General features: G+C 29.0%; 1 protein-coding gene across 7 annotated transcripts; it reads right to left on the bottom strand.

The window, feature by feature from the left end:
• Positions 1 to 361: 361 nt before the first annotated feature.
• LOC130677449 (rho-related BTB domain-containing protein 1) lies at positions 362 to 17802 on the bottom strand. Of its 7 annotated transcripts, none has more exons than XM_057484215.1 (14): positions 17673 to 17802; positions 17405 to 17470; positions 13081 to 13368; positions 12701 to 12804; positions 11076 to 11273; positions 9539 to 9989; positions 9386 to 9471; positions 8468 to 8591; positions 6492 to 6626; positions 6280 to 6303; positions 5723 to 5876; positions 4503 to 4633; positions 3465 to 3856; positions 362 to 2168 (listed from the first exon to the last, which is right to left on the bottom strand). In XM_057484215.1, exons 3-14 carry the CDS (start codon positions 13258 to 13260, stop codon positions 1934 to 1936), a joined length of 2214 nt encoding a protein of 737 aa, XP_057340198.1. In that variant the 5' UTR covers positions 13261 to 13368; positions 17405 to 17470; positions 17673 to 17802; the 3' UTR covers positions 362 to 1933. The 7 variants fall into 7 exon arrangements, with proteins under 7 accessions (XP_057340198.1, XP_057340199.1, XP_057340200.1 ...); XM_057484216.1 differs by having other exon boundaries at positions 17410 to 17470; XM_057484217.1 differs by lacking the exon at positions 17673 to 17802 and having other exon boundaries at positions 17401 to 17655.
• Positions 17803 to 18634: the final 832 nt, after the last annotated feature.

The following is an 18634-nucleotide window of genomic DNA, read 5'->3' as shown; positions in this document are numbered from 1 at the left end:
AGAGCCGTAATTTCAAAATTAAGATTTTTATAATTAATCAAATTTTGAATCGTTCATTATGAATCTTAATTTTTAAACTACGGTGAAAATATTGGTCGTATTAAAAAAGTTTTTGAACAAAAATTGTAGGAAATTTAATTTTCTAAAGAAAAATGTCTCTTATAATTTTTTATTAGGACTAATAAGAAAGCCGTAATTTCAAAATTAAGATTTTCATAATTAATCAAATTTTGAATCGTTCATTATGAATCTTAATTTTTGAACTACGGTGAAAATATTGGTCGTATTAAAAAAGTTTTTGAACAAAAATTGTAGGAAATTTAATTTCCTAAAAAAAATGTCTCTTATAATTTTTTCTTAGGATTAATAAGAAAGCCGTAATTTCAAAATTAAGATTTTCATAATTTCTCAAATTTTAAATCGTTCACTATGAATCTTAATTTTGGAACTACGGTGAAAATAGTGATCGTATAAAAAAATCATAAGAGACATTTTTTTAATAAAATTAAATTTCCTACAACTTTTGTTCAAAACCTTTTTTACTAAGACCGATATTTTCCCCGTAATATCAAAAATTTGAACTATTCATTTAAAAAATAAGGCAAAGATCTTGTCCCTAGTCATTACAAAATAGCGCTAAGCAAAATTTAATTTAAACTTTCAAATTTTTCGAAATGCAACTGCTCAATATTTTTGAGGCATAAAAACTTAATTACAATTATTTTTATTTATATAAGGATTCAAAATTCAAAAATTTCAATGTAATTTTATGACCAAAAATTTGATAAAAATTTTTTCACTCAAATTTTTACAAGAAGTAAATAATTTTACTCAGTCCGTTTTAAAATTTTAAAATTTCTCAATAATTAACAATTTATTATTTAGATAAACATAATTATTATTGCCAACTAAAAAACGCATTAAATCACAAAAAATCGTTTTAAAGACTGATATGCTTTTTACAAAGGGACCAAGTTCATTTAATTATTTTTGTAGCCATTTAAAAAAAAAGTGGAAGCAATATTTAAGAGAATGTTTATTTGAAAGTATAATAAAGTAATTAAAAAAGTATACTACCAACTATATTAATAATTAATAGCTATTAATGTATCAAATTACGAAGCTAATTGTTATTAATTAAACCACTTTCCTAATTATTTGAATATTTACTACCCAGTCTCATCTAATTATCGAGTGTAATTTTATAATAAATCTCGACAGTTCCAGCCTAATCGATTATTTTCACTGCGGAAGAGGACGTTAACGATTCCCAACTAATACTCTTTTCCTGTCATCTATTTCTTCTTTTATATCCTTACAATATGTAATTTATTATCATCATTTTCTATTGCAATAATTGCGGTAAAAATAAACTTTTATTGGACATTTAAATTTATTGTTTTTTTTAACTGCATTAATTCGGAGCATTTGACTAGATCATTAGCGGAAATTCATTATTATTAATTTTAATATTAATTTACTATTCGGACTCTTACATTTCATACGTTTCTGATTAATTAAAAAAAAAAAAATAATAAAATTACTTTGCATTGTGCATTACTAAGCAATCGTTAATTGAATAAAAATATGTATATATATTTATATTTTAAAAATAATATAATTATTATTAAAAAAAAAAAATTGAATAAAAAGTGTAATGTACATAAAAAATGAAATTAAGTTTAATCACATTCGCAAACGTGTTCCGTTTAATTTAAAAAATTCATTCCGTAATTAATAGTGTCTTATCTAAAGCTACTTTATTAATTGTATATATTTATTACGATATATGTATGTATGTATATATTTATTACACGGCTTAAGTATAAATCTGTAGCAGTATCAAAATAGTAAAAATAGTGCAGATGAATATTATGAGCATAGGCATCAGAATAAATCTGATTGAACGGCGGCCTGAGCCGCGTAGCTCATGTCATACAACCTCACCAGATTCATTTGTTGATGCTTCGAATAACGGCCGTTCTGCATTAGCATCACCACCAGATGCACCCGATCTTCCGCCACCGGTTTCTTCTTTTCGGGAAGTTTTGCTTGAACCCGCGAAACAGAGACATCCTGATTGATTCCGGTTACGTTTCAACGTCGGTTTGTTTTCTTTGTCCAATTCGGCTAAACATTTTTGATAGTAGTCGTAGTCTTTCAAATACCTGCAGCAAATCGTTCAACTGATTTATAAATTTACTTACGAACCCTGGCGGATCCAAATTACGGTAAATTACCGCCAAATACTGTATTTATTACGGAAAATTTGTCGCTTCGCACGGTAATTTACGGTAAAAGGTGGAAATTTAACCGTAAAAACCGCATGGTTTTTTTATTTTTCCAGTGCAATACTTCTTTTTGCGATAAAATACCAGACTTGTCGCAAATTTGCGGTAAAAATACCATAATTTACTGTAAAATACAGTATTTCTACTGGAAATTTGTCACATTCTAAGGTATTGTACGGCGAATTACGATCAAATACGGCAATTATCCGAAATTTGCGTCTTTAATACCGTATGATTTTTTTTTTACAGTGCAATACTTCACTTTACGGTAAATTACCGGCCTTCTATCGCGAATCTACGGTAAAAATACAAGAATTTACCGTAAAAAATGATATGTCTACAGGAAATTCGCCGTATTTTCCGTAATTTGCGGCATTTTTACCGTTAAAACCGTATGCTTTTTTAATCTTTCAGTTTTTACAGTGCAATACTTTATTTTACGGTAAATTACCGGCCTTCTATCGCAATTCTACGGTAAAAATACCGAAATTTACCGTAAAAATACGATGACTACAGGAAATTTGCCGTATTTTCCGTAATTTACGGCATGTTTACCGTCAAAACCGTATGCTTTTTTATTCTTACAGTTTTTACAGCGCAATACTTAACTTCACGGTAAAATACCACAGGCCTGTCACACTTTTACGGCAAATTACCGGCCTTCTATCGCAAATCTGCGGTAAAAATACCGGACTTTACCGTAAAAAATGATATGTCTACAGGAAATTTGCCGTATTTTCCGTAATTTACGACATGTTTATCGTCAAAACCGTAAGCTTTTTTAATCTTCCAGTTTTTACAGTGCAATACTTCACTTTACGGTAAATTACCGGCCTTCTATCGCAATTCTACGGTAAAAATACCGAAATTTACCGTAAAAAAATACGATGTCTACAGGAAATTTGCCGTATTTTCCGTAATTTACGGCATTTTTACCGTCGAAACCGTATGCTTTTTTATTCTTCCAGTTTTTACAGTGCAATACTTAACTTTACGGTAAAATACCGCAAGCCCGTCGCAATTTTACGATAAATTACCGCATTTTAACCGCCAGATTTCTAATTTGCGGTAAAATTTTGTAATTTATCGCAAAATATCGTAATTTACCGTAATTCGGATCTGCTAGAGCAAGTTGATGAAAATTAGTTAAAAAAAAGTAAATAGATAAATTACCAAACAGGTGGCCAGCGATGTTCATTCAAATACTCTTGATTATCTGGATGTAGTAACCGTACACTTCGCGGTGACATTTTACAAAGTTTATTATAATTAACACACAAATGATTCATACACCAATCGGCTAGTTGGTTAGCATTGTGAAGCTTACAAGGTTCTAATAAACGTAAGCAACTTTCGACAGCTTCATTACCATCATTTTGTGATAATCTTTCTAAATCTTCGATTACTCTACTCTCAACTAAATTAATTAATCGCGGTAAACAAAGTCTGTTTGCTAATTCTAAAAGATTTAGACAACGTGCTGATGATATCGGTGGCACTTGGTCGGTATACAAATAACAAAGAAATTTATGAAATGTATATTCACGTACACCAGGAAACACGATCTATAATTATAGTAAATTTATTTTATTAATGGAAATATCAATATGTCCCGAGTCGAAATATTAGACGTAAATTGAACGTTTTGGACTAAAAACTCAATTTGACAGCTTTTAACTTATTCAAAACGCAGATTGGAGTATCATAAATCGAAAACGTAACTAAAACCTATTTAGACTTACAATAAAAAAACATAAGCATTCAAAAAAATTTTTTTCATCGATTTTGTACTCCTGGATTATAATCACGTCAATTCCCTAAAATTTTGTTGTCCGCCTTTCCGGCTCTTAAATAAAAAATTCGTATTTTGAAAAAAAAAATTTTTCAGTCTCATACTTCTATCTAACACTATTATATCTTTTCATATATTATGATATCAAGGTTATGAAAATTGTGATTACAAATATTGAAATAAATTAATTAATGTTATCATTAAACTAAAATCATAACTCATGAAATTATCAATTTTTTACGAACCAAAATACAAAAAAATCGTTCAATTTACTTTCAAAACGTTGAAAACGTCAATTCACGTTTTAAACGTTAAGAATGTTCAATTTACGTCTAATATTTCGACTCAGGGTCCGCTATATTTTGAAAGTTAGCGGCTCCTTTGAAAAATATTTAGTCTGTGGATAAATAAATACGTACAACTTTAGCGCTACTTTCACGATAGTCGCCGGAAAACATTGCTTTCATCATATCACATCTTGTTGTTAATATTGCACGATGTGCTGACATATTGCCGTCATCAAGCTCAAACATTACGTCAGCAAATAAACCTTAAAAAAATTTATATTGATACAGTCAAATCCATTAACTCGGAGTTAGTGTACGGAGGAGAGAAAATTTCCGAGAAATTCCGAGTTATCGAATGCCACTTCTTTAAAGAGTCAATTACACGCATGCGCTCTTAATTATATAGTCAAGTGTGCGCTGTGGGTAAATTTACGCAAACCCATTCATTTCGAACTGAAATGCATGGGCTTGCGCATACTTACCCCACGTAACTCTGTGTGATGCATGTATATAAATATATACAAATGTATAGCATCGGGCGGGAGCGTAGCTCATAATGGGGCCAAAATTGAGGAGAAGACCCGAGTTAGTGGACTTCGACTGTATTTATTAATTTATCTATAAATAAATAAATGACCTACGAAAAAAAAGTCGGAAAAAGTTCGGCGGGAACTTTGAAATTCGAGATGATTTCCAATTTTTTTAAATCTCAATATGAAATACAATACAGAAATAAAGAAATTGTGGAATCGATTAAAAATTTGAAATTTTCAAATTTTCATAATTTTTGGCAGAAAAAAAATTAAAGTTCAGTTGGAGAAATAATCGGATTTTTTATTTTCTAGAATTTTCATTTCACTGATCAGTATGGTTCGAAAAAATTTCGAGATTATTTAATTTTCAAAAATTTTCTTGAATATAAAAAAATCAGACTTCAATCCCTATATAAAAAAAATATGTATCCGGGCAAATCTGAATATATATTGCATATATAAAACATATATTCAATTTTCAGAAATTTTGTTGTCTAGTTCTACACAGAAAAAAAAGTTATCTTGAGTCAAGAAAATATTTTTGAAGACAAACGTTTTCGGGAACCAAGTCAAGATTTTTTTGAGCCAAGAGAATTTGTCTTGGTTAAAAAAAATTTGTCTTGGTCAGAGAAGATTTCTACTTCATCTGAGAAAATTTAGGTTTCCAAAAAAATTTTCTTGAATCAAGAATATTTACCTTCAGTCGAGAATTTTTTTTTTCTGTGTAGTTGTCATCTACGAAAATTCGAGAAAAATTCAAATTCGAAACTTTGAATCCCGGGCTTTTTTTTTTACACAAGAAATAAACAAGTAAATTACCTTGTTCTAAACAAATGTCTTCTAATCTCTGTCTCACAACTTGTTTATACTGATTATTCAAATCGCTATTCATAAACTGTGATCTTGCTTGTATGCTACCAAGTACCATGAGCAATTGGGGCAGTTCCAAAAATTCAGCAGCTTGACGTATTTCCTGGACAAAACAAACAAACAAACAAACGCGATTTATTACTAAACAATTAAATTTACAATAGTAAAAAAAAAAAAATTGACAAGCAATCCTCCTAGAATTCTATTTAAGTATAAATAAGTATATGATTAATAATGATCCGCTACGGATTTATTGCCATGATGGATGAGTCCTGGAAAACATTCTAATTTTTTTTTAACACTAAAGCTCGGATGCAGTGCATGCTAATGTGATAACTAATAACGAGTAACGAGTCGATGACATTGATTGTTATCAATAATATAATCAGTTAATAAATTTTAATAATTAAATTTAAATCTTCAGTATGACGTTTTTTTTTTTTTGATCTGATGGTTGATGCAATTCACCTTGCACTTGATTCATAACAAAATTAATTTTTACTAACCAGTAACAACCCGATTGGAGCTGTCTGAAAGAACATAATCGGGTTAGAATTATTTTATTTATCGCGGCTATAGAAATCCGATTATCGTTTTTTTTTATTGCTATTTTTTTTAAATTTAACCAATGGCTCGCTACAGGAAAATACTCAATTGATGTTTACTCATTTTAAAATAAAATATATTATTTTATTTTATTATAATTGATATTACATACTTGCAAATCATGATAACGTTTATCCAAACTTCCGGTGTAGATAAATTGAAGACATTGTTGCATTGATTGGGGTGTTATTAATTTTGAAAGTGTTACTATTGTCGTCGGTTGTTGGATTCCATTTGAATTTTCCGTCTGCAATAAAATAATTTATTTTTAACTTCCCGCTAATAAAATTTTTAATTTTCAAAAATTCGGGAAGTTATTGGTTTCGGTCCGATTTACGAAAATTGAATTTTCATCAGATGTCGACGTTTTGAGGTCCTAGGAAGCTATTCTGACTAATTTTAAGATGATGTCCGACTGTATGTATGTATGTATTAGGGTGATTAAAAAAACAAACTAATTTTTTTTTTTTCTTCCAAACAGGTTCAAAAGTTTCGTTTAGATAAAAAAAGACGCCTGTAAAAATTAGAGCTCTTAATATTAATATTAACATTGTCCGCATTGCACTTTTCTATTTCCCATAAGAATAACATGGAAAAAATTTTTTTTATGTCTTCTGATTTTTATAAGGAGCTAATGATGCGCCATAGGAATAATTGGCAGGCATATTTTTGTAGGGAATTGAATGCTCTACAAAAAAAGATTCTTATCATTTTTTGCGGAATCTATTTGTTCAATGATATTTTGTAATAGGTCTGATAGTTTCGCCGGAAAAGTAAGAAAAACTCAAAATTTAATATGAATTCGACTTTAACCTCACATAACTTTTGAACAAATAGATTCCGCAAAAAATGATAAGAATCTTTTTTTGTAGAGCATTCAATTCCCTACAAAAATATGCCTGCCAATTATTCCTATGGCGCATTGTTAGCTCCTTATAAAAATCAGAAGAAATAAAAAAAATTTTTCCTATGTTATTCTTATGGGAAATAGAAAAGTGCAATGCGGAATTTTCTTAATGTTCATACTACGAGCTCTAATTTTCACAGGCGTCTTTTTTAATCTAAACGAAACTTTTGAACCTGTTTGGAAGAAAAAAAAAAAATTTGTTTGTTTTTTGAATCACCCTAGTATGTATGTACGTACGTACATATGTAAATACCTGTATCTTTTGAACGGGTGAACCCATTTTGAACTTTAAGGTGTCATTCTACGCGGCTTGTCAATATCTTGAAGCTGTGAGAAATTGAGCTTGATCGGTAGGGCTCATTCAGAGATATTCCAAAAATAAAATTTTTTCAAAAATGTTTTTTTTTAATAACTTTTAACATGATCGATGGATTGATTCCAAAATCGACTGGGCTCTAAAGCTTTATAAGCCGCGTCGAATGCCACCTCAACCATCAAAATCGGTTCATTCGTTCAAGAGAAACCGTTGTCGAAAGAATTAAAAAAAAAATTTTTTTTTTGGTTTTTTTGAAATTTCTCAAAAACGACTCGATAAATCAATTTCAAAATTTGACCAGCTTTAGAACTTGATAAAACGCGTCGATTGCCACCTCAGCCGTCTTAATCGGTTTATTCGTTTGAGAGATATCGTTGGAGAAAAAATTGTAAAAAACTATTTTTTTCCAAAAGAACGGCATACAAAAGTATTTTTGAGCTCGAAAATGTATTCACGACAAAGTTTTCGAGCTCAAGGAGCTCAAAAACAGCGGGAAGTTTTAGGGCTGGCCCGCAGGGTCAACCGATAGACAGATTTTTTAAATTTGAATTTTTAAAAATAATATTTATTCTGCGGGTAAAATAATTCGTGTTTTTAAATAAATATTTTTATAAAGACTAAGTTAAGTAATTGATTGATGTAGTTGATGACTTGACCACTTGTGCTTGATATATTTCTATGGTTAAATGTAATTTAAAGTAGAGCAAGTTGTCATTTAATTTATTCGAATCGCACGCGACGAAATTCTTGGTACTGATATATATATTATATATATCACATGTATGAATTATTAATTTTAGATTTTACATATGTGCAGTCTTTATTTATTTATTTATTATTAAATATATAAAATATGAGTGCTTACGAGATTAATGCGAATATTTTGAAAAGCTGGATGATTTAATTCACGGGATGCTCCAGTTGCTTTTCTTTGATCCATTGTTGGCAATACTTGAAAACTTGAACGACGTTTTAATTGTTCCCATACTCTATAAATTTATTTATTTATAATGATATTATTAGGACAGAGTAAAAAATTTTCGGAGTGAATGCGGATTTAAATAAAATTCAGGCTCCGAAATCACTCCGCTGGAAACTTCCTATTTACTCCGCATGCGGAGTTATTTTTTTCTGAAACTACGGAAATCTGAGTCGGAGTAAATTCGGAGTAGGTAACTGTGTATTTGTTTAATTTCTTCAACGCAAAATTCACTCCAAAGAGTTTATTTTAATACTGAAACTCGGTTCGGAGTGAATGTGAATTCAAATCAAATCCAAATCACTCTGCGAGAAACTCCTCATTTATTCCGTACGCGGAGTTATTTTTTTCTGAAACTACGAAAATCTGAGTCGGAGTAAATTCGGAGCGGGTAACTATGTATTTGTTTAAGTCCCTCGGAGTAAAATTCACTCCAAAGAAGTTTATTTTAATACTGAAACCCTGGTTCGGAGTGAATGTGAATTCAAATGACAGATCACTCTGCGAGAAACTCCTCATTTACTCCGTACGCGGTATTTTTTCTAAAACTGAAAATCCTAGTGACGCAGTGAATTTAATTTCCTCGGAGTAAAATTCACTCCAGAGTTTCTTTTAATACTGAAATTCCGGTTCGGACTGAATGTGAATTCAAATGAAATCCAAATCACTCTGCGAGAAACTCCTCATTTACTCTGTACGCGGAGTTATTTTTTTTTAAAACTCCGGAACTCTAAGTGGAGTGAATTCAAATTTCCCCCGATTTTTTACAGTATGTCAATTTAATTAATTCTATTAAAAACTTACTTTGCGGGTTTTACTTGATCATTACGAATAAGACATTCAGTGTCATCATTAAAATCACCAACAGTAGCTTCACCAAATGTGCTGACCTATTAATATAAAGGTGAAAAATAATTTATTATTTTTACAAGCTATTCATTTATTGTCACAACATACCATACTACTCTCACTAGAGCTGCGCGGTGTGAGTTCATGAACAAGTTCCATAGAAAATAATCTATGAAAAGCTGGAGATGCGGCTGCCAGAAGACAACGATGAGCCGAGAATGTACAGCTACCGACAATTAACGTGACATCCGTATGAACAGGACGCATCCAAAGTGCTTTCATATTTTCTTCGTAGGTACTGGATGCTAAATGTACTTCCGGTGGTATCGGTTTGGGCGGACAAAATGGTGCTTGTAGTAGTGGTCGCTGTACGCGCTTCAAATTAGTCATCCAAAATCGCTGCTGACGACGGGCAATAAGTGCCGCCCGGATTGAATTTTCAAATACTTCATTTACTCCGTAATAAGTAAATACACTTGCTTCGTAATAATGTACTCCAAGTTCACGGGCAACTGCACGTGCTTGATCTGGCATAACTAAATCACTTTTTCTTGTCGCTCTATAATTTATTTATTTTAATGCAATATATTATCAAAATTTTTTTTAAAATGCTTCCCGAGTCGAAATATTAGACGTAAATTGAACGTTCTTAACGTTTTGAACGATAATTGAACGTTTTGGACATTAAAAACTCAATTTGACAGCTTCCCAGATAGCAAAATGACGTCTTGATGAGTTCTGAATGAGTTCCTATTTGTGATTTGGACGTCTTAAAAACATATTAAAGAAGTCTTTAAGAAGTTCTCAAGATGTCGAATGCGCCACCTAGCGAACTCAGTAAGACGTCTTTAAAAAGAGTTCTCAAAGAGTTCTTTTTTCTTACTCCGCAAATAAGACTTCAGAATGAACTTACCATGACGTCTTAAGGAGTTCCTAATTTTGACTTCATTTTGACTTCAAAAAAGTTAAAAAAAGAATACATTAAGACGTCACAAAACTGACGTCTTATTTATGGAGTCTCCAAGAACTCTTAATTAAGAGTTCTTAAAAATGACACCTTTAAGAAGTCATTATAAGACTTCTTGAAGACTTCTTCAAAAATACGTCGTAAAGCAGTCATTCTGACTTGAATGCTGTCTGGGTTTCAACTTCTTCAAAACGTAGATTGGAGTATAATAAATCGAAAACGTAATTAAAACCTATTTTGACTTACAATAAGAAAACATAAGCATTCAAAAACATTTTTTTCATCGATTTTGTACTCCTGGATTATAATAACGTCAATTCCGTAAAATTTTGTCGTCCGCCTTTCTGGCTCTTAAATAAAAAGTTCGTATTTTGAAAAAAAATTTTTTCAGTTCATACTTCTATCTAAAACTATTATATCTTTTCATATATTATGATATCAAGGTTATGAAAATTGTGATTACAAATATTGAAATAAATCAATTAATGTTATCAGTAAACTAAAATCATAACTCATGAAATTACCAATTTTTTACGAACCAAAATACAAAAAAATCGTTCACTTTACTTTCAAAACGTTAAAAAAGTTCAATTTACATTCAAAACGTTAAGAACGTTCAACTTACGTCTAATATTTTGACTCGGGTTGTGATAAAAATTTGTATTTTTTTTTAATTACCTGACAAATGGACTGCGGTCACGAAAGTAACTGAGGTATGTCTCATCGCGATACATATATCTCAGGTCATTTTTGCAACCAACCAACAGGACAGGAGTCTGAGGGCAGAACCGTCGAATTTCTGGATACCACATCAACTTGCAGTTCCGTAAAGACACGGGATTTGTTATGGAGAAGCATAGCAGTACAACGTCAGACCTATTTTATATTTGTAATTAATTATTTGTTATTGAAATAAGAGGTCGCATGTGATCATTAAATTAAATAAGAGAATTAGCTGATAAAAATTTTATTGAAACAAAAATTGTATGAAAAAATCGACCGCTGGTTGGACACTATAAGTGTCAGTAGACCAGAACAATGTAAAAATACAATTAATGTCCCAATATTCTAGGTAAATTAATAAATAACAGTATCGACTTGTTTATAACCCAGTTTAAAAATTAAACAGATAAATTTTTAAATACACAAAGTAGTTTGTTCCGTGCGAAATACGTCACGCAAACGTATTACGTATGCTATACTAAGGTTCATTAAAAAAAACATGTGTATTTTTATTTTGTTAATAATTTAAATATGTAATTGTCCAGTTTATTTTAATTATTAAATAATTGTTATATTAATTTTCATATAAAATTAATTGGTCATTGCACTGTAAAAAATTTGAGTCCGCGCTGTAGTGTAAATGATTTGGTGTTAAAATTTTAAACACTACCGGTGTAAAATTTTCTGTGGTAAAAAAAAATTAGATTTTTGCAGGTAAAATGGGACAACTAAAAAAGTGGAAAAAAAAATTTCTGGATATTAAATAAATTTGATTAAATTAAATTTTTTTGCAAGTAATTTACATAAAGAACAATTACATTTTACTTAATTATTAGATACGAAGAAAAAAAAAATTTTTGATCATAACACAAGTCAGTAATATTTTTCGACTGACTCGATTTTTGAAAAAGTTTAACAAAAAAAATTCAAAATAATGCTCAATTATATTTACAAGTGATTCTGGAATTTTTTAATACAATTTTGGGAGTATCCTGTTTTACCCCCTCCCCCCTTGTCCCTTATTTTATCAGTAGGGACAAGATTTTTGCCTTAATTTTGAAATAAATGGTTCTAATGTTTGATATTACGGCGAAAATATTGGTTTTATCAAAAAAGTTTTCATACAAAAGTTGTGGGGAATTTAATTTTATAAAAAAAATCTTTCTTATGATTTTTTGATACGACCATTATTTTAACCGTGATTCCAAAATTAAGATTCATAATGAATGATTCAAATTTGTGTTAATTACGAAAATCTCAATTTGGAAATTACAACTTTTCTATTAGTCCTAAGAAAAAATTATAAGAGACATTTTTTTTATAAAATTAAATTTCCTACAACTTTTATTTGAAAACTTTTTTTATACGACCAATATTTCCGCCGCAATATCAAAAATTAGACAGCATTAATAATCAATTATTGTTTTTGAATCAAAGTAAAAATCCTGGCTCTAATTATCAGACAATATTTGAGGTAACCGATATTTCACACCGAGCAGACTGCGTTTAGTCCTGGGTGACCCTTTTCACAGGAAAAATTTTTGATAGAAGATATCTGAGTAAATTTTCAAACAAATTACCTTCCATAAGCAAATCTTCGATCTTTTTCATGATCTCCAAAGGTGTCCCATAGTCTGAGTGATACGTTTACATTGTCAACGACCTCCCAGGAGCGCTCAAGGACCTGGAACACGAGGCCCAATGCCGAGGAAATTCGTGGAGCGACGGCCACAAATTATTGAATCGAATATATTTAAGGATGTAGTAGTAGAAGGTATAGTGTATGTTATAAGGACTATCATTATTATTAATATAATTATAATAATATTAATAATTATTATAAAAAAGTTATTATTGTTATGGTTAATCAGGCAGGACAAGGAATAAATAATATTAATTTTCAAGGTGGTTTAAGGTCTATGTACAACAATGTTTTTTTATTTGAATTCTCGCGGCTTACGTCCTTGTAAATTCGGTACTGGTCGATGGCCCAGACCGTGGGTACGTGGGTGGTGAGCAATTGCGATAGCGATACGTGTTTGTTGCAGGCACGGGCACATATCAGCCTGGTCTTGCCAACTGCTGTGTCACCCACAACGACACACTTGACCAGCTCCTGATGCGGTTGTTCATTGTCCATCACCGACAATTACACCTGCTCATCAAATTTGTCACCGGTAGATCCAGTCTACTTTCGCTGCTTCTTCGTCCTCTTCGTCCTCTTTCAGGATACTCGAGGTCATTCGATCTGAAATACAATTTTCCTTATCATCAACCCACTAAATTTACACAGTAAAAAATATTGTGTTAAAATCAACACAATGTATGTTAGAAACGGTCCACACAATATTTGTGTTATTTTTCAACACAGACTGTTTGTGTTGAATTTAAACACAAAATTTGTGTTAAAATTTCAACACACAATTCGAGTAATATGAGAAGTAACTTCAATACTTTTTAAATGTTAATGGCGACACAAAAAAAATGTTAACTTTTACATTTTATTTTTGTACCATTAATTATTTTTAGATTATCAAAAGTGTCAACAATTATTATTTAACATTTAACTATTTTGTGATAGTAAACATGATCCTAAAGTTAGCAGACAGTTAACAATTTTTCAATTTTTTTATCAACAAATCAATTACGAAAAAAAAATAAAAAATAAAAATGTGCGCACGTAGAAAAGTAAAAAAGCCACAGATGCAATTTTTTAAATATTTTTTTTTTTTTTTTAAACTATACGAATCATGAACTTTGTCAATTTTATTTTTTCATGTCTAATTGAAAATAAATAAAATCAATGTCACAAAAATAATAACTAACCAAGCAAAACTGATGCTTAATGTCGCTTCCCGCGTGAATAGAAGAAAGACATTTTTTTAACACAATTCAACTGTCGCTTCAACACTTTTTCTGTGTTGATTTTAAAGTAACACTTAATAAATGTTGATAATATCAATTTTTGTACTAGGTAACACTTTTAAAGTGTTGAATAGTAGATCGATTAAAAATTTTAAAGTAACACAGAGAGAATTGTGTTGATTTAACACAAAAATTTAACACGGACCGTTTTTAACACAGACACATAAATTTTTTTACTGTGTAGTGACTTCTTCTATTGGGCCTCTAATCGCGATTAAGATGAGATTCATATTTATCTTCTAATCACAATACTGTTAAATATATATATGATCATATTGATTTGACCTCGTACAGGCTCTACTATATTTAGAACCGAATGTTCAAGAACAAATTTAAAGTTAAAAAAAATTTTTTCATACAAAAAAAAAGTAATTATTTATTGTTATTTATATAAATATTTTTACTACTTATTTTTTATTGATTGGAGTCATAAATTTTTTTTTAACACTAATATAATTTTGTAATTTCTTAAGCTATTGATTGAACTCGCGATAAGTGCAAATAAAAAAAAATAATAAATAGCGCAAGCTAATAATTTTTTTTTAACACATCTATTTGCTGGTAATATAAGTCACCATATCTGATAAAAACAAATCAATATCATATTATCTGTTATATTTAATGGATTCCGCGTAACACAAGATCGTTATCGTTGTCATTCGTGTGAAAGGGTTAAACGATAATTAAATTTAAATGATAACAAATATCTTTAGGTATAAAAAAAAATGATGATTATTATTATTATTGATGACAATGATAAAATATTTATGCGCATTGTTAATAAATTATTTAATAACCCTAGTAATTCTTGTTTAATAGTTCCTTTATCACTCTAAAAATAAATACACAGGATGATAAAAGCCCAGTGAATCATGTGGACGTCTGCTCGCTCCACTTTTTTAATACAACAGTCAAGCCTTTAATTCATTGCTTGTTTACGCAGACAATTACCGTCACAATAATATCAACTGTCCATAGTTATATTTTATTAAAAGACTATTTTTAAACTCATATGTAATTTGAACTTGGATTATTTAATTTAAATTTTCAAATTTAATTTATTTAAATATATATATAAAGAAATAAATTTTTCTTCCGGTCGAAATTTATTTTGAGTGAATGTACGTGAGGTTAAAAAACGTTAATTGAACCTTTGAAGGCTAGAAAATTATCAGGAAAACGTAATTTGAAAATTTTCAGTAAACTATAATATGATAAATTCAAATTATCCGCAGCTGTAGGAAAATATGTGGGAGTTTCTATAAAATTTATTGTTCTGTAGCTTCTAGAAATTTTTCAGCAGCAGTTAATAGATCTATTTTTTTATCTCAAGTCGTAATAAATACGATTTATAACTACGCAAGTCTTGTTTACGTTTTCAAACGTCGACTTCGTTCAAAATACGTAAATTAACGTCCAGTCTAAAGGTTCAATCTACGATTCAAATTTTGAATCAGCCCGCATGGAAAAGCTATATATTGTTAGAAATATATAAAAATATATATGGTAAATATGTGATAAATATATGGCAGGGAAAATATATATATTTATGAACATATGTTTTTTACATATATTGGATTATATATTTTTAATAATATATTTCTTTTTATATAATGTTTTATATTTCTCTATATATATTATCTCATATAATGCTCAATATATTTTTGTCATATATGGATGGTATATATGTAATTTATAAAGTATAATATAATAAAATTTATATATATTTTGACTCATATAATTAGTGATATATTGTCTGTATATAATTGATCATACGTGGAAGACCTTATATTTTTAAATCTATGGCTTGCGGTATATTGAAGTTATATTTTTCCAATATATTAAAAATTATATTTTTCTCGATATATTGAAAATTATAGTCTTTATATATTTATATTTTTTGAGAAGCTGCCCGATAGCATAGAAATGAAAATTACAAACTAAAATGCATGGTTTTTATTATGTAACATACCATAGTACGAAAAGTATATATAGTACCATATATTTTGCAATATATTGGACGTTATATATTGCAAAATATATGGAGTACCATATATGTTGCAATATACTGGAAAACTTATATAAAAAATATACATCATACTGTATATTAATAAATATACTACTTCCAATACAATATATCAATATATAATAAAATATACCAAGATATATATGCTAAACATACATAAAAAAAGTTATATTGATAAATATATAATTAATATATTGTAGCAATATATTTTTTTTCAATATATCAGATATTAATACGCCAAAAATATAATTATTATTTTATATATTGTGCAATATATCACATTATAATATTCACATATTTTAAAATATATTTTTTCACATATAAAGTGTTTTCATGCGGAGGATATGAGAGACTAGATAATTAAAAAGGGAATTTTCAAAAATATTTACCCGCAATCGCTGCAATGCAGACAAAATTAAAAATATTTATTTTTAATCATCGAGATTTTTTATTGATCGAATTTTTATTTTTAATTGATTGACCGAAGAAAGTGATGGCGCATGTCAATAAGAGCTGACAAATAATATGAGGACCATCTCTGTAATTTATCTATAAAATATTTTACAATTTTCATGTACGGTAACGAGCTGGCTGTGGTTATAAGTGACATAAATATTTGTGTATATACTTCTATACATATGTGCGTACATATATATTTGTGTGTATAAATGTGTGGATATGGCTCATTGACTATACTTGATATGAAACTTGACTATTGTCGATAATTTCTGTCAAGGATTTAACACTCACGTCAAGTTCATTGCCAGCTTTATGTATCATCGACTTTAAGCTTTAACTTAAATCGTGTGTTAACAATCTTGTCTATACTCATTATTATCTTGATTTAATACCGTTATTTTTAATAATTACTCCAAAGCAGGCAATGAAAAAAAAAAATTATTAATTCAAAAATTCAAAATTTGAATTTAAAAATTCAATTTCATTTTTTTATAGAAAATTGATAAGTAAATTTTTTTTTGCGCCCAAAATTTATTCCTAAAATATGAAAAAAAATATTGCGCCATAAATTGTAATTATAAAAAAAAGTTTAAGGTACAAAAGTAAAATATTTATTTAGTGTAAAATGTAAACCGCGGAATCAACACTCGAAGGGCATCATGCACATTTATATATTTATATATTTATATATCGTGCACACATACATAGACTAAGTACGCAATTGTATCGCAACTGAATATTCATTATATAACAAAAAACCACGCGGGCATTACATTAAAAAATATTAAATTCCAATAGTCGATTAAGAATTTAATTGAAACTGAAACTGAAAAAAAATCAATTGGTTAAAAATATTATAAAATTCAATACCAACCGCACCCTAAATTTAAATGCTCTTCATTATGCTTCAAGCTCCACTCAATCGTTAATCAGTAATTAACTGTCATTGCAACACAATAAAATAATAAACATATTAATAATTAAAATAATAGCACCTTAATTACACGTAATTAAAATAAATGGAATTAAAAAAATTTTTTTAGTTTTTAAAATAAATGGTGGGAAAATTTGAATATTTGAATTTAAAAAATCAATTTTTTTATTTTCGAGTTCAAATAAATTATTATTTTATTTTACTTTACTTTGTATGAGACAAAAGAGTTTGTGTCGAGAGTATGACAAACACGCTACTAAACTGAATGAACCCACTTTGACCTCGCTACAGTCAAGCTTATACGCAACCAACGGTTGCTATCGCCTGTTCCAGTCTGTTCTAATGTACCACCACTATCTGCACCACCTCCACCACCTCCATGCAATACGAGGATTTTTAAATAATTTATATTTTTATAAATTTATTTTTTTTTGTTATCAGTAGCAAAATAAATTTGTATTTTTTTGTAGAACGAATTTTGGATTTGTAATTTTGGAGGTTTTTAGAAAATTTTAAACAGAAAATTTATAATTTTAAATAACAAAAATATGAATGTGAATTTACGCGCATGCTGACTAACATTTTGTGACGTACGTTTGAGAAAAATCAATCCGGCGATGGATATATATGTTGAGAGATAAGGGTAGTAAATTGACATACCTTATGTTGATTAGACTGGGCCAAAAAAATTGACTATTTTTTTTTTTCATAGCTATATCGAAAATATTATTCAGAATGACAAAAAAAAAATTTCATGAAAGTTTGAGCCCTTAATATTAATTTCAAGAGGTCTATCATCGCTATTTTTAATTTTAATTCATAATTTGATGTTTTACGTCAAAATTGCTTAAACATTGAAGTAAAAAAAATTCATTTCCACTTATTCTTATGTAAAATTAAATTCTCTACAAAAAAGGTCTGATTGAAAATTTTCGTCAGACAAGCCGTTTCCGATTAATTAAGCTTAATAAATTGATATATTTTTTCGATTTAACATTTTTACTTTTGAATTTTGTAACTGACGAATCAATAAATATCTAATAAAGACCATGACAGATTTTCGAAGGAAATTTAATGCTCTACAAAAAAGGTCTCTTAACATTTTTTGCTAAATTCACTCCTTCAAAAGTTATTCAAGGTTGAATTTGAGTCAAAACGATTTCAATAACG

Source organism: Microplitis mediator, chromosome 11 (assembly GCF_029852145.1).
Source record: "Microplitis mediator isolate UGA2020A chromosome 11, iyMicMedi2.1, whole genome shotgun sequence".
NCBI classification, from domain to species: Eukaryota; Metazoa; Arthropoda; class Insecta; order Hymenoptera; family Braconidae; genus Microplitis; species Microplitis mediator.
The sequence above is the reverse complement of the archived record's forward strand: the minus strand, read 5'-3'. Positions and strand labels throughout refer to the sequence as shown.